At 35.8% G+C, this 21,573-nt stretch overlaps 1 protein-coding gene across 3 annotated transcripts in view; it reads right to left on the reverse strand.

The window, feature by feature from the left end:
* F8 (coagulation factor VIII) overlaps positions 1-21,573 on the reverse strand; it is a 186,454-nt gene that overhangs the window by 82,999 nt on the left and 81,882 nt on the right. For all 3 annotated transcript variants that reach the window (XM_003462126.3, XM_063246630.1, XM_013141253.3), the window contains exons 11-13: positions 21,196-21,410; positions 19,936-20,086; positions 17,870-18,079 (exon numbers count right to left, since the gene is read on the reverse strand). In XM_003462126.3, coding sequence (XP_003462174.1) covers positions 17,870-18,079; positions 19,936-20,086; positions 21,196-21,410 — 576 coding nt within the window. The remainder of the gene's footprint in view (positions 1-17,869; positions 18,080-19,935; positions 20,087-21,195; positions 21,411-21,573) is intronic.

Genomic DNA, 21,573 nt, shown 5'->3' on the forward strand with positions numbered 1-21,573 from the left:
AAATGGACAAATTCCTAGATACATATGAACTACCAAAGCTGAATCAAGAAGATATAAAATCATAAATAACCCAATATCAATAAATGAAATCAAAGATGTAATTAAAAAATCTATCAATAAGGAAAAACCCAGGCCCTGACAGATTCACTGCTGAATTCTACAAAAATTTAGAGAAGACCTAACACCATTACTTCTCAAACTCTTTAATGAAATTTAAAGGGAAGCAATACACTTGAACTCATTCCTGGAAGCAAGTACTACCCTGATACCAAAACTGGAGTAGGGTTAGGGTTCGTCAGAAAAGGAATTAGAAGCCAATTCTTTAATGAACATAAATGCAAAAATCCTTAATAAGATACTGGCAAATTGAATGCAGCAAATCTTCAAGAAAATTTTATGCCATGATTAAGTGGCATTCATCCAACATATTTAAATCAATAAATGTAATAAACCATATTAACAGAGCCAAGGAAAAAAATCATATAATCATGTCCATAGATGCAGAAAAACTTTTGACAAAGTCCAGCAACAATTCATGATAAAAACCTTACAAAAAATTTGAATAGATGGTTTTTATCTCAATCTTATGAGAGCCATCTATAACAAATCAACAGTAGACATCATACTAAATAGATGAAAATTGAAAACTTTCTAAAATCAGGAATAAGACAAGGATGTCGACTGTCTCCACTCTTATTCAACAAAGTTCTGGAAACTTCATCCAGAGTAATTAGACAAGAGAAAGACATAAAAGGAATAAAGATAGTAAAGGAAAACATTATTGTTATTTGAAGATGACATGATACTCTACATTAGAAGTCCCCAAAAATTCCACCAAAAGACTTCTAGATCTAATAAATAAATTCAGTAGCATCGCTGGATACAAAGTCAACACTCAAAAATCAATAGCTCTCCTGTACACAAAAAAACAATCTCACTGAGAGACAAACCAGGGAAATAGCACCTTTCACAATAGCATCCAAAAAAATATAAAATACCTAGGAATCAATCTAATGAAGAATGAAAAACACCTCTACATTGAAAACTATATTACTCTGAAAAAGGAAATTGGGGAGGATATTAGAATTTGGAAAGACATTCCTTGCTCTTGGGTAGGAAGAACTAATATAGTGAAAATGACCATACTTCCAAAACTGTTATACAGAATTAATGCAATTCCAATCAAAATTCGAGTAGTGTATCTCACAAAAATTAGAGAAAACAGTCCTAAAATTCATTTGGAACAAGAAGAGACCTTGACTAACAAAGGCAATTCTGGGGAACAAAGACAAGGCAGGGAGTATCAGAATCCCTGACTTGAAATCATACTATAAAGCTAGTGTGATAAAAACACCATGTACCAGCAAAAGAAACAACAAAAAACGAGATCCAAAGTTCAACAGAATAGGTTAGAAGATGCAAAAATAACTCCAGACACACTAAGCCACCTTATCATTGACAACAGTGTCAAACATGTTTACTGGAAGAAAAATAGGCTCCTTAATAAATGGTGCAGGAAAAAACTGGCTCTACATAAGTCAAAGATTAAAATTGGACCCGTATCTTTCATGATGCACTAAACTAAATTCAGAATGGATCAAAAATCTAAATATTAAAACAGAAACATTAAGTTTTCTGGAAGATAGAATAGGTAAAGCTCTTGAAGACATTGGTGTAGGTAAAGACATTATGAACAAAACCCCGATTGCACAGGAGCTATCATGAAGAATCAATAACTGGGGTCTCACCCTATTGAAAAGCTTCCTTTTTGTATTTTTTAAAATTTTATTTTAAGGAGAATAAAACAAAATAAAGCAAACCAAAACAAAACAGAACAAGGTAGAGCAGTGTAAAACAATGCAAATAACACAAGATTTCACAAAAAGCAGGAAATCAGCATTTGCTACCATAATGTCTCATTTTCTTCAAAATAGTTGTCCATACCTTCACACACAATAAAATAAGTTAATACACATCAAAATAATATAAAATCAATCAAAACACAAGACTGAGAACATTAAGACCTTTCAAGACCAGACACTAGGAAATCAATAATGGCTACCACAGTGTCTCTTGCTTTCTTCAAAATAGCTGTCCGTATCCTCATAGTATTAGAATCAAATAATTGAAAACAGACTAAAACCAATCAGCACCAAGAATAAAAGCATTATTGGCTTTTGTATCAAAATGATAGGAAATCATCAATGGCTACCATAGTGTCTCATTTTCTTCTGTGTAGTTGTTCATACTATCACATATACTAAAAATCAATTCTCTTGTAAACACTTTAGGAGAAGTTCTAGGCATGTGTAAGCCTATATATGTACATCTATCCTCTCTGTATTAGAGGAAAAAACAAAACAACAAATAAATAACTATAACTAAGAGCTCAAACAGTAAGAATGAAGGCTTTTAAAGCAAGGTGGTAAGAACATAACAATTTTTGTTGTTTTGCATAGCTGTCTTCATAAGTCTTATTTGAATTACCAAATAGTCATGCAAAATTGGTCTAATTCTATGGATGTTATCTGTTTTGTTCCAAGAACTAATAGAATTAGTAGTACAATCATCTCAGTAATATTAACTGTATATATATATGAATTTATATATTTTACATCTCTTCCTCCTTTGCTCTTGTTCCCTGAGTTATTTTTTCCTCTTTGAGCAGTTTCCTATCATTTCACAATATTATTGAAGATTTTATATCTTATTTACTCTTTCAGTTTCTTACACTAGGGAAACAATATAGTATTTACACATGTGAGTTTTATTTATTACTTACAAATATAATCTAAAGTCACATCCATTTACTATAAAAGCCTCAGTGTGCTGTTTCTTTATAGCTGGGTAGCATTCCATTGTATAAAAATACCACATCTTTTATATCCATTCCTCAGTTGATGGGGATATGTGTTGTTTCCAAGATCTGGCGATTACAAATTGTGCTGCTATAAACACATGTGCACATATATCACTGTGGTATGATGCTTTCAGTTCTTCTGGGAATATGCCCAGAAGTGGAATAGCTGGAATAAATGGAATTTCCAGTCCCAACTTTTTGAGAAATCTCCAGACTGACCTCCACAATGGTTGGACCAGTCTACACTCCCACCAACAGTGCAGGAGAGTTTCTTTTTCCCCACAGCCTCTCCAGCATTGTTGTTGGTAGTTTTCTTGATCCTGGTCACTCTTTCTGGAAAGAGATAGAATCTCAGTGTGGTTTTAATTTGCATTTTTCTAATGACCAATGGCGTTGAACATTTTTTCATGTGTTTATTTGCCATTTGTATTTCTTCAACTGAGAGGTGTGTATCCATCTCTTTGAATTTTGAGGGCCTGATGTTTTAAATTCTTTATATGCTCTAGATAGAAATCTTTTCTCTGAGGGACAGTTGACTAAGATTTTTTCCCCAATTCCTGGGACTTCTTTTCACTCTGTTGGAGATTTCTTTTGACATGCAAAAACTTTTTAATAAGATTAGATCCCAGTTGTTGATTCTGGGAATTATTTCCCATGCAGTTTGATTTTTGTTCGTGAATTCTCTTCAGATCTCTACGCCTTCAAGATTTCTTCCTACTTTGTCTTCCAGTATATTTAGTGTTTCTGTTTTAGTATTTAGATCTTTGATCCATTTTGAGTTTACTTTAATGCATGGTCATAGGCATGGGCCTATTTCAGTTTTTGGCATGTAGAAAATGAGTTTTCCCAGCATCAATTATTAAAGAGACTTTCTTCCAGTGAACATGTTTGGCCCCTTTGTCAAAGATAAGATGTCTGAGTGTGTTTGTATTCGTAGTTGTATCTTCTAATCTATTCCATTGGTCTTCAGATCTGTTTTTATTACTGTACCATGCTGATTTTATCACAGTAGCTTTGTAGTATAATATTAAATCAGGGATTGTGATGCCTCCTGCCTTGCCTTTGTTGCCCAGAATTGCCTTTGCTATTCTAGCTCTCTTCTGGTTCTAGATGAATTTGAGGAATGGTTTCTCTAGATATGTGAGGTATGCAAATGATATTTTCATTGGCACTGCATTAAATCTGCATAACAATTTTGGGAGAATGACCATTTTCACAGTGTTCTTCCTATTCACGAGCAAGGAATATCTTCCCATTTTCTGAGATCCTTGTTGATTTCTTTTTTCAGATTACTGTAATTTTCACTGAATGCAGCTTTTACTTCTTTGGGTTGATCCAAAAGTATTTCATTTTTTGGATGCTATTGTGAAGGGTGTGGTTTCTATCATTTATCTCTCAGTGAGTTTGTTGTTTGTGTACAGGAATGATATTGACTTTTGAATGTTGACTTTTGAAGTTTAGTTTCTTCCTTTCCTATCTTTACTCTTTTATTTCTCTCTCTTGTCTAATTGCACTGGCTAATATTTACAACAGTATATTGAATAGGAGTGGTGATAGTGGACGGGTCTTGTCTTGTTCCTGATTTTAGAGTCAAAGCTTTCAGCTTTTGACCATTTAATATGGTACTGGCTGTTGGTTTGCCATAGATGACTTTTATCAGACTGAGGTAAAGACCATCGATTCCGATTTTCCATAGGGTTCTTATCATGAATGAATGCTGGACTTTATCAAAAGATTTTTCTGCATCTAATGAGATGATCATGTGATTCTTATCTTTGGTTCTATTGATATGATGTATTATGCTTATTGATTTGTGTATGTTGAACCATCCCTGCATTCATTGGATGAATCTCACTTGGTTGTGGTGTGCGATCTTCTTGATGACTTGCTGCATTCCATTTGCCAGTATTTTATTGAGAATTTTTTCCTATGTTCCCTACCTATGTTCATTAGGCAGATTGGCCTATAGTTCTCTTTTTTGGTTGGTACTTTCTCTGGTTTTGGTATAAGGGTGATACTTGCTTCCAGAATGAATTAGGGAGAATTGCTTCCCTTTCAATTTCATTGAAGAGTTTGACAAGTGTTGGCATTAAGTGTTTCTAGAATTTCTTGCAGAATTCTGCAGTGAATCCAACAGGACCTGGGCTTTACTTTGTTCGTAAGGTTCTAATTACATTTTCAATTTCATTAACTGAAATTGGGTTATTCAACAGTTTTACATCTTCTTGACCCAGCTTTGGTAATTCATATGTTTCTAGGAATCTGTCCATATCTTCTTTGTTATCAAACTTATGAGAGTAAAGGTTTTTGAGGTAGATATTGATATCTTCTGTATTTCCACCGGGTCTGAAATCATGTCATGTCATGGTTTTGCTCTTTTCAATCCTTATTGCCTGAATTTGAGTTTTTCTTTCCTTTATTAAATAAGGTTGCCTAGTGGCTTAGCAATTTTATTTATTCTTTTGAAGAACCAACTCTTTCATTCCTTAAGTCTTTGTATTGTTTTCTTAGTCTATTGCATTGATTTCCACTCTGATCCTTATAAGTTCCTCCCTTCTTTTGGCTTTGGCTTGGCTTGCTCTTCTTTTTCTAGATGTTTGAGGTGTAGCATCACGTTGTTTACTGGTGTTCATTCTGTTTTCTTGATGTGGGAGTTCACCACAATAAATTTTCCTCTGAGGACTGCTTTCATTGCATCCTATCGGTTCCAGTAAGATATATTTGTATTTTTGTTTGCCTGTAAATATTGTTTAATTTCTCCTTTAATTTCTTCTGTGACCCACTGATTGTTCAGGAGTGTATTATTTAATTTCCTTGTGCTTATAGAGCTTTTGCAGTTTCTTTTGTCATTAATTTCCAGTTTTATAGCACTATGATCAGATAATATGCATAGAATAATTTTAATTCTTTTGCATTTACTTTAGCATATTCTATGTGCTAGTATGTGATCTATTTTAGAGAATATCCCATATGCACCTGAGAAGATTATATATTCTGATGTAGGGTGGAACACTCTGTACATATCTACTAAGTCTATTTGTTTACAAGTTTGATTCAATCCTGTTTTTTGCTGACTTTCTGTCTAGTTGATCTGTCTCTTTGTTTCAAAGGGGTGTTCAAATGTCCTATTATAATTGTGTTACTGATTATTTGATTTTTCATTTCTAATAATGTTTGTTTTACTTAGCTGGATGCTCCCATATTTGGTGCATATATATTTAGGATTGTTATCTTTTCCTCTTGAAGTTTTTCCCTAACTAGTATGTAGTGACCTTCTTTAACTCTCTGGATCATTCTTGGTTTGAAGTTCACATTGTCTTCAAACAGTACAGCTATCCCTGCTTTTGAGGGGCAGTTTCTGTTGCATGAAGTATTGTTTTCCATCCTCTGACTTTTAGTCTATGAGTTTCATTTTGAGTTAGATGGGTTTCTTGTATGCAGCATATGGTTGGATGTTGTTTCTTGATCCATTCTGCCAGTCTGTTTAAATGGCAAATTGAGGCCATTTACATTAATGGTTGTAACTGATATATATTGGCTCATTTTTGTCACATTATCTTTCTGTTCTTTATCTTTCCCATCTGTTTAGTTGTCTGCTCTGCTTAGTGGCTTTTTTCTGTTGATGTTCTTGGAGTTGTAGTTGTTTTGATATCTATCTAGATTATCTTTCAGTATTCTTTGCAGGGTTGGTTTGGTGGTCATTAAATTCTTCAGTTGTTCTTTGTTGTGGAAGTATCTTATTTCTCCATCAATTTGGAAGGACAGTTTTGCAGGGTACATCAATCTGGATTGTAAGTTATTTTCCTTTAGGATTTGAAATACTTCATCCATGCTTTTCTTTTTTTTTTATTTAAGGAGAAAAAGAAAAAAACAGAAAAAGGGTACAAGTAATACAAAATTTAAAAAATAAACAGTAAGAAATCATTAGTTAATAGATTACATATTCTCATCTTAGAAATAGTTGTTCAAGTTACAAAATTGAAGCATATAAAGTAGACTTCCAAACAGTGAGAGTGCAAACAGTTCTGTTCAATGATCCAAAAAAACTCAGTAGTATGGTTTCTATCTTATACACTTAAACATATATGCAGTTATAACCTTTAGAGCACTTTCTTTTCTTTTCTTTTTTTTTTTTTGTAGAATGACAATTACACATTTTGGGTTTTATTACTCCCACAGTTCTTATTACTTTTTTTGAAGAGAGTAAAACCAAATGCAACATATCAGAACAGAGTCAGTCAAATCAAAAGGATGGACATAATAGATAATGTAAAAACAAAATACAAGGTGATCAACAATGGTTACCATACTGCCTCTTGCTATTTTAAGAAGAATTGCCAGTTATAATAAAATTGAACAAAACAGTAAAGAATAAAACCAAAGCATTGGAGACATTACAGGACTTTAAAAGAAGATAATAGTCAACCGGAATGGGTGTCATAATGAATCTTATTGTCTTCACAGTTTTGCCTATACTTTTGAAATTGGTACTATAAGCAAAGCAGAATAGGGGAAAATCAGTCAAAGCAAGATGGTGAGGGCAATACAGGATTTCAAATCAAGTTAATAGGAAATCAAAGTAGGTTACTATAATGTATCCTGCTATTTTTAATTTATTTTTCCCTTAATTAAAAAGATAGAAAAAGTAAATAATTAAAAAGGGGGGATTGAGATAAAAGAGGGCATAACAACAGAACAGCGCAGGTCAAAACATAACTATTTAAGCAAAATAGTGTTTCACCACAAGATATCCTGACATAAAAATAGTTACCATAGTGACTCTTTCCTTGAAATCTTTGAGTATAACTTCGTATACTGTAGCACCAAACATACCAAGACACTATAAAACCATTCAAGAGAATGACATTATTACAGGGTATTTAGAACCAATTAACAGAAAATGAGCGATGGTTTCTGTATAAACTTCTTGTCTATAAATTTTTTACTTATATTATCATATATAATAAAATCCCATAAGATACAACCTTTTAAGACCAATGGAGACAGAAGAATACATGTTTGATGGGACTTCAAAACAAGATGATACTAAATCAGCACTAGCTATTATGATGTCTTGTTTTCTCCAAAATAGCTGTTCCTACCATCCAATCTTCTCCGCCTCATTTCTGTTGATCTCTTTTTCTGTCGTTTGTTGTCAGTTTGTCTTCTTCATTTCGCTTTCTACTCCATTCATTGTGGCCTCTCTGCCACTCTTTCTGGAATCTTGGTATTTTCCTTTTTTAGAATATCCTGCAATACTCTCTGTAGAGTTGAATTGGTGGTTGCAAATTCCCCTAGTTCCTCTTTATCCTGGAAGCACCTTGTTTTTCCATCAATTTATAGGGACAGTTGTGCAGGATATATCAATCTTGGCTGGAGGTTATTATCTTTCAAAGCTTGAATTATTTCCCCCCACACTCTTCATGATTTGATGGTTTGTGCCGGGAAGTCTGCTATAATTCTGATGGGTGTTCCCTTGTAAGTGATCTGTTTCTTGTCTCTGACAGCTTTTAATATTCTGTTCTTATATTGGATTTCTGGAATTTTGATTATTATATGCCTGGGTGTAGCTCTGTTTGGGTTGTAGGTGGCTGGGGTCCTGTATGCCTCGTACATCTGAGTATCTTTACCATTTGCTAAATTAGGGAAATTCTCTTGGATTATTTCTGTGAATAGCTTTTGTAGTCCATTTGTTTGTGTCCCTACTTCTTCTTTTATGTTAATTCTTAAGTTATATATCCTCTTATCATCTTCTAGCCTTTGTATTGTTGCTGTTTGTTTTTTTGTTATTTTTAAGAAGTTTTTCATTTCATGCTCCCATATTACAAATCTGCCCTCCAGTTCAGATAATCTATCCTTAGTTTCTTTCAAGCTGTTATGCCAGTTTTCGATAGAGTTTTTAGTTTCCTGGTAATCTCCTTGAACCTGCTTCATGTATTCTATGTTTTCTCTATTTTCTCCATCAAACAATTCTCCCCATTTTTTCTGTTCTTCCATTCCACCATCCGTTTTTTCTTGGGTGGTGCTTAGCATTTCTCTAACTATTCTAATTATATCTTGCTTCAGGTCATTAATAACTTTATTCCTGGACTCATCTATGAGGCTCGGGAGATAGTGCTTTATGTCTATTGTGCCATGTCTGATATTGCATGTTTCTCAAGATTGGGGGCCAAGGACCCTTTCTTGTTGCTCCCTCTTCCCATATTTTTTGTTCCTTTTATACAAGCGTATATAGGAGGCCCAGTTTCTTTCTTTGTAGGTTACAGTTTGTTTGAATTGTGCTGGCTAAGTGTTCCCACCCACTGCAGTGTACTAGGGAGACACAGACCTGGGCAGCCTCTGCTGGGCCTGCCCCTCCAGGTCAACGTACTGAAGGCTTCACTGCTAGGGTGCACCTCCAGGCACTGGGACCTGGTTTGGGCTAGCCTACTGGGTCTTAGCGGCGTCACGCAGGCCAGGCACTCCCCACCAATCCCGCTTGAGAAGGGAATATGTGACTGAAGTCACTGCAGCATCCTGCCCCAGCCAGCCCGCCTGGTCCCAGTATGTGCTTTGCTGAAGCTTCCTACTCTATGGAAGGGTCCCCAATCTGCTCACTCACTGCAGGTCGATGCAGGGCTCTTGACCAGTCCCGCTCTCAACTCCGCTCACTGCTTCCCACTCCCAGAGCTTTCGTGCCTCTCTCCTTGCCATGCTGATTGGGACGCAGCAGTGGCTGCAGGAAATTCAAATCGCAGCTTCCAGTGATGCGGGGTCCAGCTTCTGTGCTGAGACCTTATCTGTTCCTGTTATATCACCAGGATTGCATTTCCAGGTGGTTTCTCTTAGTTTAGTTTAGTCGGCAAAGTATATCTCCCCTTGCTTAGGATTTCTCGCCTGGCACCATTCCTGGATTTCAACTGTGGTTTTTCATAGAGCTTCAGAAGCTGCTGCTATCTATCTGCCATGTTCTCCCGGAAGTCCACTGTTGTGTCTTTTGATGTCTCCATGACATTGATTGCACTTATTCTACTTTGTGTTTTCACAGTTTTGGATATTTACTAGATTACTAGATTAACTAGAGTTTCATCCCATTGAATTACCATTTAACTTTGTGTACACCCTGTGTTGCCTTAAATGATGGAAGCTACATCTTGTGTTTGCTTTAATATGCCAAGTTTTTCATTTTTACTTTCCTCTAGAATCCAGAATCAATTACTTATTTTGGGCTTTATGACTTTTGTTCCTTCTTGTTCTGGAAATAATTTTTATAAATTGCATTCTTGTTTATTTCTTTTATATTCAAACTTACAAATATGTCCTGAAGACACTTAACACAGAAGATGCTTACCTTGCTCTTTGTCTCTTATTCCACTTGCTGAGTGTTGAATTGTCTTCTCAATTTAACAACTAAGTTAAACTAATACCAGTCCAATTCATAGTTTCTACAGATATTTTATTTCTCTTCTATTATCATGTAAAACCATGTTGAGGCAGGGTATACTGGGATTGGACCCCATGTTAATAATTTGTTAAATTTTATTTTAAAGAGAAAAAATAAAACTATTTCAAAATATGATAATTAGAGGGTAACAGTGCATACATTGCTTATTGTTATCTTTAAATTAATTACCTAGAATACAAGATATTTACATTTAATTGTCCAAATAATATTAGCACAAACTTTTCTTTTCAGTGAACTAAGAAAAATTAGTATAACTATTTTATATATATATATATATATATATATATATATATAATCTTTTCTTTCAGCTTCTCACACTAGGGTGACAATATGATGTTTACACATGAGTCTGATTTATTTCACTTATGAGTAGGATCTCTAGTTGCATCCATTTACCTAAGAAAACTTGCAGTTTAGTATTCTTTATGGCTGAGTAGTACTCCATTGTATAAAAATATCACATCTTTTTTTTTTTTTACCATTCTTCAGTTGATAGGCTTTTAGGTTGTTTCTAAAATCTGGCTATTAAAATTGTGCTGCTATAAACATGGTCATACATATATCACTGCAGTATGAAATTTTTAAATCTTCTGGGAAGATATCCAGAAGGGGAAGAGATGAGTCAAATGGGACCTCTAATCCTAGTTTATGAGCCATTTCCGAACTGATTTCCACAGTAGTTGTACCAGTCTATGTTCTCACCAACAGTGTAGGAGTGTTCTTTTCCCCCCACAACTCCACCAGAATTTTTATTGGTTTATTTCTTGATAAAGGTTATTTCTTCTGATATGAAATATCAGAAATGAAATAAAAATCTCAGTATTGTTTTAATTTGTATCTCTCAAAACCAGTGATGTTGAACATTTTTTCACCTATTTATTTGCTTTTCTCATTTTTTCATCTGAGAAGTGTGTATTCATCTCAGATTATCATTTTTGGATTGGGTCTTTAAATCTAGCAGGACTGATTTTTTTGAGTTCTTCACATGTTCTTGATAGTAATCATTTGTCTGAGGAACAGGTGTCAAACAGTTTCTCCCATGTTGTAAATTGTCTTTTTACTCTGTTGGCAGTTTTTCTTGCTGTGAAAATGCTTTTCAATAGGGCCCACCCAGCAACTTCTAGGTAGCAGGGAGCTGCCACATGTGAGCTGAAGCCTGCCACAGAGATCCCTACCTAGCTGTGCAGCTGCGGGACTCTGCTTGGAACCTGCTAGGCCCCCAGCCAGCATCCCTAAACACTGTGGGACCTCTGGGTCATCACTCCAGTACTGGCTGGGCCCTACCCATGGACTTCCAGGTAGCAGGGAGCCATTGTGTGTGAGCTGAAACCTGTCACAGTGATCTCTACCTAACTGTGCAGCTGTAGCACTCATCATGAAACCTGGTACTCTCCTGCCTAGCATCCCTGAATACTGGGGGACCTTTGAGTTATCATTTGAGTCCTAGTTGGGCCCTACTAAGTGCCCTCCAGGTAGTTGAGAGCTACTGCCTGTGAGCTGAAGCAATCCCTACCTAGCTGTGCAGCGGTGGGTCTTTGCTTGGAACCTGGTAGAGTCACACCCAGAGACCCCAAGAGGCCAGAGAGCTTTGGTGTGCCATGTGGCATGAGTTGAAAGTCTGCACAGTATACTCCACATACCATTCAGCCTTACTACACCACTGAGAACGTTTTAGGGCCCTGCCCAGTGAAACCGCACTTGAAATCCAGGAATGGTGCCAGGCGAGAAATCCTAAGCAAGGGGAGATATACTTTGCCGACCCAGAAACAAACTAAACTAAGAGAAACCACCTGGAAATGCAATCCTGGTGATATAACAGGAACAGATAAGGTCTCAGCACAGAAGCTGGACCCCACGCCACTGGAAGCTGTGATTTGAATTTCCTGCAGCCGCTGCTGCATCCCAATCAGCATGGCAAGGAGAGAGGCACGAAAGCTCTGGGAGTGGGAACCGGTGAACGGAGTTGAGAGCGGGACTGGCCAAGAGCCCTGCATCGACCTGCAGTGAGTGAGCAGATTGGGGACCCTTCCATAGAGTAGGAGGCTTCAGCAAAGTACATACTGGGACCAGGCAGCCTGGCTGGGACAGGATGCTGCAGTGACTTCAGTCACATATTCCCTTCTCAAGCGGGATTGGTGGGGAGTGCCTGGCCTGCGTGACGCCGCTGACTAAGACCCAGTAGGCTAGCCCAAACCAGGTCCCAGCGCCTGGAGGTGCACCCTAAGTGCACCTAGAATAGTACCAGTTTCGAAAGTATAGGCAAAACTGTGAAGACAATAAGATTCATTATGACACCCATTCCGGTTGACTATTATCTTCTTTTAAAGTCCTGTAATGTCTCCAATGCTTTGGTTTTATTCTTTACTGTTTTGTTCAATTTTATTATAACTGGCAATTCTTCTTAAAATAGCAAGAGGCAGTATGGTAACCATTGTTGATCACCTTGTATTTTGTTTTTACATTATCTATTATGTCCATCCTTTTGATTTGACTGACTCTGTTCTGATATGTTGCATTTGGTTTTACTCTCTTCAAAAAAAGTAATAAGAACTGTGGGAGTAATAAAACCCAAAATGTGTAATTGTCATTCTACAAAAAAAAAAAAGAAAGAAAAGAAAGTGCTCTAAAGGTTATAACTGCATATATGTTTAAGTGTATAAGATAGATAACCATACTACTGAGTTTTTTTGGATCATTGAACAGAACTGTTTGCACTCTCACTGTTTGGAAGTCTACTTTATATGCTTCAATTTTGTAACTTGAACAACTATTTCTAAGATGAGAATATGTAATCTATTAACTAATGATTTCTTACTGTTTATTTTTTAAATTTTGTATTACTTGTACCCTTTTTCTGTTTTTTTTTTCTTTTTCTCCTTAAAAAAAGAGACAACAGTGGCTGCCTTTGGATTTCAAAAAAGTCCAGGAGAACATACTTTTCCAGAATAAGGGTCACACTTTGATATTAAAAACCAGCCATTCACAATAGCAATAGGGTTAATACAGGCTGGCATCAGTGGTTTTGTTGGACTCTTTTCAACCCAAGTCTCAAAAAATTGGAAAGATGGCACACTTTTTCAGTACAAGTTTGCTTTATAAGCAGAGGAGAGGAAGAAAGATTTCTTGAAATGAAAATAATCCTGCATTAATTGAAATGTTTGTATTAATATTGTTTGTATAATATTTCATGCTTATGTCTTGTTCTCTGAACAATTATTATGACAATATACAGTATATTATTGTTACTCTACTACTAGCCTGTTTTGAAACTGTTTTATTAATTTTTTTCTCTTTCAAATTAGAAAGAAATAACTGTGCAACTTTGATCTCAATGGACTAGACAGAAGTTATATTAAAACTCACATAATCAATCTTCTGTAATAAAGAGAATTCCTGCTAGTCTGAAATTCAATTCTAATGCCTCACTGTCATATACATATAAATATTCTACAAAAAGGTTATATAGAAGGAATTCACCTCAGTAATAGTAACAAAAAGGAGCAAGATACTACAACATAAAAGAAAGGATGGGATTGTTCCCAGAGGGTAGTGCAGGCCAGAGGAGTGTGAGTTTGGCTCTTCCTTTCCTCCACTGCCCAGGATGGTGGTGCCAGTGAGAGGAGTCAAAGCTGGCAAGAAGAGTATGAGTTTGCATTCCTCCCTTTCTCCATTGACCTAGCCCAGTAAGAGTAGTAAGAATTTGGTTTCTTTCTTCCACCGGGATGGCATGACTGGCAAAAAGAGTGACAACACTGTGATTGCAAGGAATCATAACCAACACCATAATTTACCATAATCTAGTACCAAAGAAATGTGCTAAGTCAAGTAGATAACAACTCCTCAGTCTTAATGTATTGGGAAGGTAGGTTCTAGGGATAGATATAAGAACCAAGAACCACATACATCTAGAAGACATCCAAAGGAACAGACTCATCCACTGAAAGGCTCCACATCAGTGATAAGGCTATCTAACATAAGAAATCTACAAGTATCAACACAGAAAACAAAATAAAATATAAAATGACAAGATGAAGAACAAAAATGCAATCTCAAAGACCCAGCCCAACCAGGACAAGTCCAGAGCACAAAGAAATAGAGGAAATCAGAAACCAACAAATAGAACTCTCTGAAATGATAGCAGCATAAGTAAAAGAATAAATGGAAGAGGCCATAGAAAAAATAAACCCTAAGGTGCAAAAATGATGATCAAAATGAAAGACTAAAGCAGACATAGATTAAAAAAAATAGAGGAACTCAGGAAAACAACGGAAACTATGATTGACTGAAGGTGTGGATAGAATATCGTATCTGGGAGACAACAATGTGACTAGCAATCAGGAAAAGAAAGATTTTAAAAATTGCTAGAGACCACAAAAATTAATCCAACACTTACGGGATGAAGCAAAGAACAGCATAAGATTGATTGTAATAAGTGAGGAAGCTGGAGACAGCACAAAAGTCATTAAAAACTTCTTCACAGAAATAATGGCAGAAAACTTCCCAAACATGTATATAAATATTTGACATACAAATAAATGAAGCATATATAACTTCAAATAGCCATGACCAAGAAAAATCTACACATAGGCATATAATAATCACGATTCCAGAAATTCAGCACAAGAACAAAATATTGAAAGCAGCTAGAGAAAAGGAAAAAAAATCACCTATAAAGGAAAGTCCATCAGAATCACAGCAGACTTCTCAACACAAACTCTCCAAATAAGGAGATCTTGGAATGAGATATTTCAAGCCCTAAAGGAAAACAATCTCCAGCCAGGTTGATATACATTACAAAACTATGTTTCAAAATTGATGGAGAAATGAGATATTTCTCTGACAAAGAACAACTGAAGAAATTTATGATCATCAAGCCAACTCTACAGAATGATCTGAAGAACATAATAGCAAGAGATAACAAAGACCACAAATATATCAACACCAATTTCCGGGCAGGACAAGCAATTAAACAGAGGAAAAAGACAGAGAACAAACAATAGGTAAACAACATGAAAAAGGAAAGCCAATACATATCGTTTATAACCATCAATGTAAATGGTCTCAACTCACCAATCAAAAGAAACAAACTGACAGAATGGATCAAGAAACAAGATCCATCAATATGTTGTATTCAAGAAACACATTTAGGGTAACTGGGCAAGAAGGAGAAACAGGGAGTGCCCTTCCAATGAGCCATTGGTGACCATGGGCGAGGAGGAGAAACAGGAAGCACCCTTCCCATGAACCAGTGGCATGGGGACTGGGAGATAAGAATAGTTAAGGCCACTCCTCTCATAAGCAACCAGCTGATTCAAAGGAACACAGACTGAGTGGCAGCAATTGAGATACAAAAACAACTTAATACTTACATTGTTTGATTGACTTTACAGGCCTAAAGCCAATAGTCTGGGCATCTATTTAGAAGATAACAGTATGCAATATAGCAACTATTGGGGATTTCCTTCTGTCTTGTTTTTGAAATCCAATATTGTTCTCACTGTTTTGTTTTGCTCTGCTTGATTACTTTGTTTTATTCAATGTATTGTTTTGATTGGTTTTATTCTGTTCTGTTTTGCTTGATTTTATGTCTAATGGTTTGGGCAGCAATTTTGAAGATAACAAGAGCATTATGGTAGTAACAGTTGATTTCCTAGTATCCTGTTTTGAAGTTCTGTATCACTTCCACTGTTTTGTTTTGATTGGCTTTATCCTGTAATATTTTGTTTGGTTTTATTCTCTTAACATAAAATAAAAAAGAAGCATATTTAACACAAAATGAATTTCATAGATTAAAAGTCAAAGGATGGAAAGCAATCCTCCATGCCACTGGAACCCAGAAAAAGGCAGGAGTAATTATTCTATTTGCAAACAATGCAAACTTTAAGCCAAACCTGGTCAAAAGAAATAAATAAGGCCACTACATATTTGTTAAGGGAAAACTCTAAGAAGAAACAGTAACAATCATAAATATTTATGTACCAAACACAGGTTCACCCAACTACATAAAACAAATATTAATAGACATGAAAACTAAACAGGTAAGCACTAACATAATTGTAGTAGTGCTTTATACCCCACTCTCACAAACAGATCAACTAGACACAAAATCAACACAGAAATGTTAGAATTAAACCAACATATAGTTCAACATATGCAAATCAATAAATGTAATACACTATATTAACAGAACCAAAAACAAAAATCACACAATCATCTCAATAGATGCAGAAAAAGCTTTTGACAAAGTCCAACAATCACTCATGATAAAAACTCTATAGAAAATTGGAATAGATAGTCTTTACCTCAATCTTATAAAAGCCATTTATGACAAACCAACAGCCAATATTATATTAAATGGTCAAAATCTGAAATTTTTACTCTAAAATCAGAAACAAGACAAAGATGTCCATTTCATTAGCACTTTTCTAAATAATGCTGCCACATATATCCTTGTACATAGTCATTTTGCATATGTTTCATTCATTCTTTAAAAAATGTTTATTAAGGATCTACTACTATATACCAAGTACTATAGACACTGGGGCATAATACTGAACAAAATGGACAAGATCTCATCCCTCAGGGAGCTTGCAACTTACTTGGGACAGGTAATACATGTATAAACACAATCGTGAACAAGCAAGATACTTTCAAAGTTGTTATTGGGGTTCTGCCAGGTTCTTCTTCACTCATACCTCACAAAAACATATCACTTGAAGAAAGAAAAGTTACCTGGTATGAAGGTAACCATGTAATTAAGTATGATGAAATTAATTTTTATTCCTCAGAAATTTCCCATGAAGACAACTATAATCTAGTGGTTTTATGTGCTTCCTTCTGCAGATGATGGTAGTGACTAGGAAGTATAGCATAGTCTCATATTTGTTCCCATGCAGTATGAGTAGAACACAGTCTGTGTTAGATCTAAGAATAGTGGTCTCAAAAAGCCTTGCAGTAGTTTCTGGAGGAGAAGGAAGATGAGGAGCTGAGTGTCACATTTGTTTTGAAGGTCTCAAGTGGTTTGGGGGTTTGTGTGCGAAGGAAGATTACTACGCACTTTCCAAAGGCTTCTAGATGGTTTTTATCTAGCAACACAAACAGTTCACAAGGAACACAGAAATATATTTGGCTTCCAAATGTTGACTACATGTATAAATATATGTTTACTAACACATTTTTAAACTTTGGCTGATAGAAAAAGAAACACCTAGCTGGGTGTGGTGGCTCACACCTGTAATCCCAGCACTCAGGAGGCTGAGGCAGGAGAATCGTTGCGAGTTCAAGACCAGCCTGGGCTACAAAGTAGTTTCAATGCCAGCCTGAACTGCATAGAGACCCTGTCTCAAAAAGACAATAAATAAATAAATAAATAAAAGAAAATGAAACACCTTTTTAGAGCAAAGATTTTTAAGTGTTTGAGTTGATGCCACCATTAAAATGGCATGCAATGATCAAAATCACATATCAAAACCATTTGAATTATTTAGCATCTGGCTAAATGTGAGCGTGTAAATGGCTAGTGGGGCAAGCACAGCTGTTGGTGAAAAGATCATACAATAACTAACCTGGATTTTCCATCGACATGAAGACAGTTTCTCCTGAGAATGGGAATAGGGTAAGTGTATCTTCATAGACCATTTTATGCTTGAATGTATATCCAGAGAAGAAGACAGATAAGAAGTCAGTCTGGGCTCCAACACTTAGAATGTACCAGTATGCCACCTCATGCAAACAAACAGACAACTGCAAGCTATCAAAAACATAACCATTGATGCCTGCAAAGAAATGGAAAATAAAAAATTAATAGTATCCAACAATTATTTCAAATTATGGTTGTTGTGACATAACTAGAAATTATTGTCCGTTATGCTCATTACCTCTCAAAGAAAGACAGCATGAAACCTTCCAAAAAGTAGATAGTTAACACCTGGTCAGGAGGGCCTCAATCCCAAGTAAGGAGAAAGTCATGGACTATAATGGCAAAGGTGAATTTAAATGCTATATGATACAGAGGATTGTGGGATGAGGAGCAAGGTACTTGTATGGCCTCAAAGTATTTCCCTACAAATTAGTTACCAGGAAAAAACTTTAAGGTACAGGAAAAAACTTTAACCCAGATAATTAAGATGTTTAACAGCAATGTATGAGAGTTCTTCCTTCATACATTTGCTAACACTTAATATGGTCATCTTTTCCCCCCTGCATTACTGGGGATTGAACCCAGGTTGTCATGCATGTCACTACTGACAGACATCCCTGTCCCTAGCCTACTCTTTTTAATTGTATCCTTTGTGAACTCTGACCCTGAAGAATAAAGATCATTATTACTAAAAGTATAAGCTAAGAGGCTGGGGATTTAGCTCAGGGGGCTGGGGATTTAGCTCAGCGGCATAAGCACCTGCATTGCAAGCAGGCAGTTGTGAGTTCGATACCCAGTACCGATAAAAAGGAAAAAGAAAAAAAAGTTTAAGCTAAACATAAGGCTCAACTTGAAGCTAAAAGTTAGAGACAAGGAGCATAGACTCATAATGGAAGCCACATTCTGAGATAAGTATAACTGATAGTATAATTTTTCCACCACTGTCTCCATTCATTTGGTTCAGAATTTTTAGTTGTGGAAGAGACAGGTGACAAGTGCTTACTCCATTTTAACTATAATCAAAACTTCAAAAGGCATTTATTTTTATTTTAATGGATGTACCTCAATCTGTTTTTAAAACGATTATACTATTTATCTGTTAACATTGTATGAAAATACCCTTTTACCTAGAAGCCTGCTAATAATGATGCTGACACAATTTTGCCAGTGTGATAGGTATAAAGTGCTATCTTGTTGATATTTTATTTTGTTTCTCTCTATAAGGTAGTAAACTGAAGTTTTCTATCATGTCTTTTGACTATCTAGATTTATGTGTATATATACACAATATACATATGTATGTATGTGATGTGCTGGATTGTGCCCACTTCCAATTCATATGCTGAAGTCATAACCTACAGTTCTTTAGAACGTGAGTGTTTGCGTAGATGGGTTGTTAAATAGGCAATTAGTTTAAATAAAGTCATTAGGCTAGACCATAATAACCTTATAAGAAGAGATGAGAACATGGACAGATACAGAGGGTTGACCATATGAGGGTACTGGGGGAAGATGACATCTATATTATAAAAAGAAAGGCCAAGGAAGAAAGCAACCCATCTGACTACCTTATCTGAGACTTTTAGTCTCCAGAACTGTGAAGTAATAAAATCTCTGCAATACCTGGAAAACCTAAGCAATCAATAGAATGTATGTATTATATGATTATATAATCACAGAGAAAGTGTTTTAAAATGAATTACCTAAGCATGAAATCATTGGTGAAATGGTGGGATGCAGAAGATAAAATAAAAATGAAAGAGAAGGGGCAGCCAAGTAAACATTGGAATAAAAAAAAATTGTGACTGGATTTTTAAAATATGTATTGTATGATCACATTTATACATTTATTTATGTATTTATAGGTAACAATTGTTAAAGAACTATGACTCTTCCATGGCATTTAAATTAATTAATTGTCTGGATATAAGTTTAGTGGCATCAATTTCTCTTTATCCAATAGCCACTGGACTCAAGTGATGCTATACTCACTGTACATTATGTTGGAGGCCTGGAACTCTGGATCCTGGGTCTGCACTCCAGCTACACTTGGGAGGAAGCGCTGCATATTTTCTGTGAGGTACCAGCTTCGGTTTTCATCAAATACAGAAAATAGAATCACATTTCTCTTGTCCGACATCATCTGTTAATCATATGTAATGAAAGAAATGCTATTAGTCAAGTATGATGGACACCTGTAACAGCACTATAGGAAACTGAAGCAGGGGGATCACAAGCTTGCTGGCAGTTTGTGTTACACAGGGAGATCTTGTCTCAAAATAAAGGTCTAGGGATAATAGCTCAGAGTGAAAGCCCTAGATTCAATCCCCGGTGCTGAAAAAAAGAAAAAGCTACTGATACCATCAGATAGGAACTATCTTTGGTTCAATTTCATTTTCTCTTAGGGTCACTGTTACATCACAAACCAGAGCCTAGGAATGGGGTGGGTGTTATAAACAGAAAGTGCATGTTTAGAGCTAAGGGGGTGTCCTCAGAGCAAGAAGGTGACTGGAAGCACTAAATTTAGTTTCCTCTGAACACAAGACCTCATGCACGTTGAGTTTTTTTTGGTACAGTCTATAGCCTCATTCTCTCCATGTTGAGATTAGAGAATTTTTAACTCTGTAAAGATCCAAATTATGGCAACAAAATTAGCACTGGTCCTAAACTCCAATCATCTAGCTACTGCCCTTCCACAAGGCATTTGATATCTAAAAATTAATTAATTCAGCTTTAGTTTTTAAAGAGGCAGAAGTGATCCAAATTGAAAATGTACTCTGAAAGATTTTATCTTATTTCTCTGTACTTTGCTCAACAAAATGGTTTCTACTAAATTCCATTCATTATGTGAGACGCTGAAGACATTAATTTTAAGGTGCTTTTGAATCACAAACACTGAGAATGTTCAGAGAATTCTAGACTTTTGTAGGTCATCTAAAAATAGGTGATAATTGGGCATGTAAAAATGAGCAAGATCATCCAGAGAGCTAAGTCTCAGACTGGAAATGATAATTGTTGAAAGGGTCCTGGCTTTTCAATCTAGTCAGAATTACATCATACTCAAATTCAGTAAAAGTTAAGTGGAAACCAATTTCTTTCTGTTTTTATTGCACACTATATTGTGGGCTGCTATATTTTCTGGAGGCCATTAGGGAGCATACACTAAGAGGGAACAGAATATATTTGGAAATTCATATGTATCTCATTCCACTTTTAGCTTACAACTCAGCACTTAGGAAATGATGAACTCACCTGGTTTCCTGTTTGATCTACAGATCCTTTGTAACAGATGAGAAGAGGGCCGATGAGTCCTGAAGCCAGATCTCTCTCCAGATTAAGGAAACTGGAGTAATATCTGGTTAAGCAACGAGGGTCCGATTTAGTTGGCCCATCTTCTACAGTCACTGTCCACTTATACTTGAATATTTCTCCTGGCATAATTGGCAAATCTTTCAAATGTTTTACACCTACCCACACCCAAACCCAGAAACAACTCATTAGGAGTCATATTAACATGAGTCATAACAAATTTGGCCTAAAGTTGGTTTCATATACATTTTAAATTTGGTTTAAAGGTTTCTTTGTACGTAGTAAATTGTGACCTAATTTGATGTATAAATAGGCTGTAAC

Source organism: Cavia porcellus, unplaced genomic scaffold, assembly GCF_034190915.1.
Source record: "Cavia porcellus strain 051 isolate PalLab524CR breed Dunkin Hartley unplaced genomic scaffold, mCavPor4.1 scaffold_3, whole genome shotgun sequence".
Taxonomy (NCBI): Eukaryota; Metazoa; Chordata; class Mammalia; order Rodentia; family Caviidae; genus Cavia; species Cavia porcellus.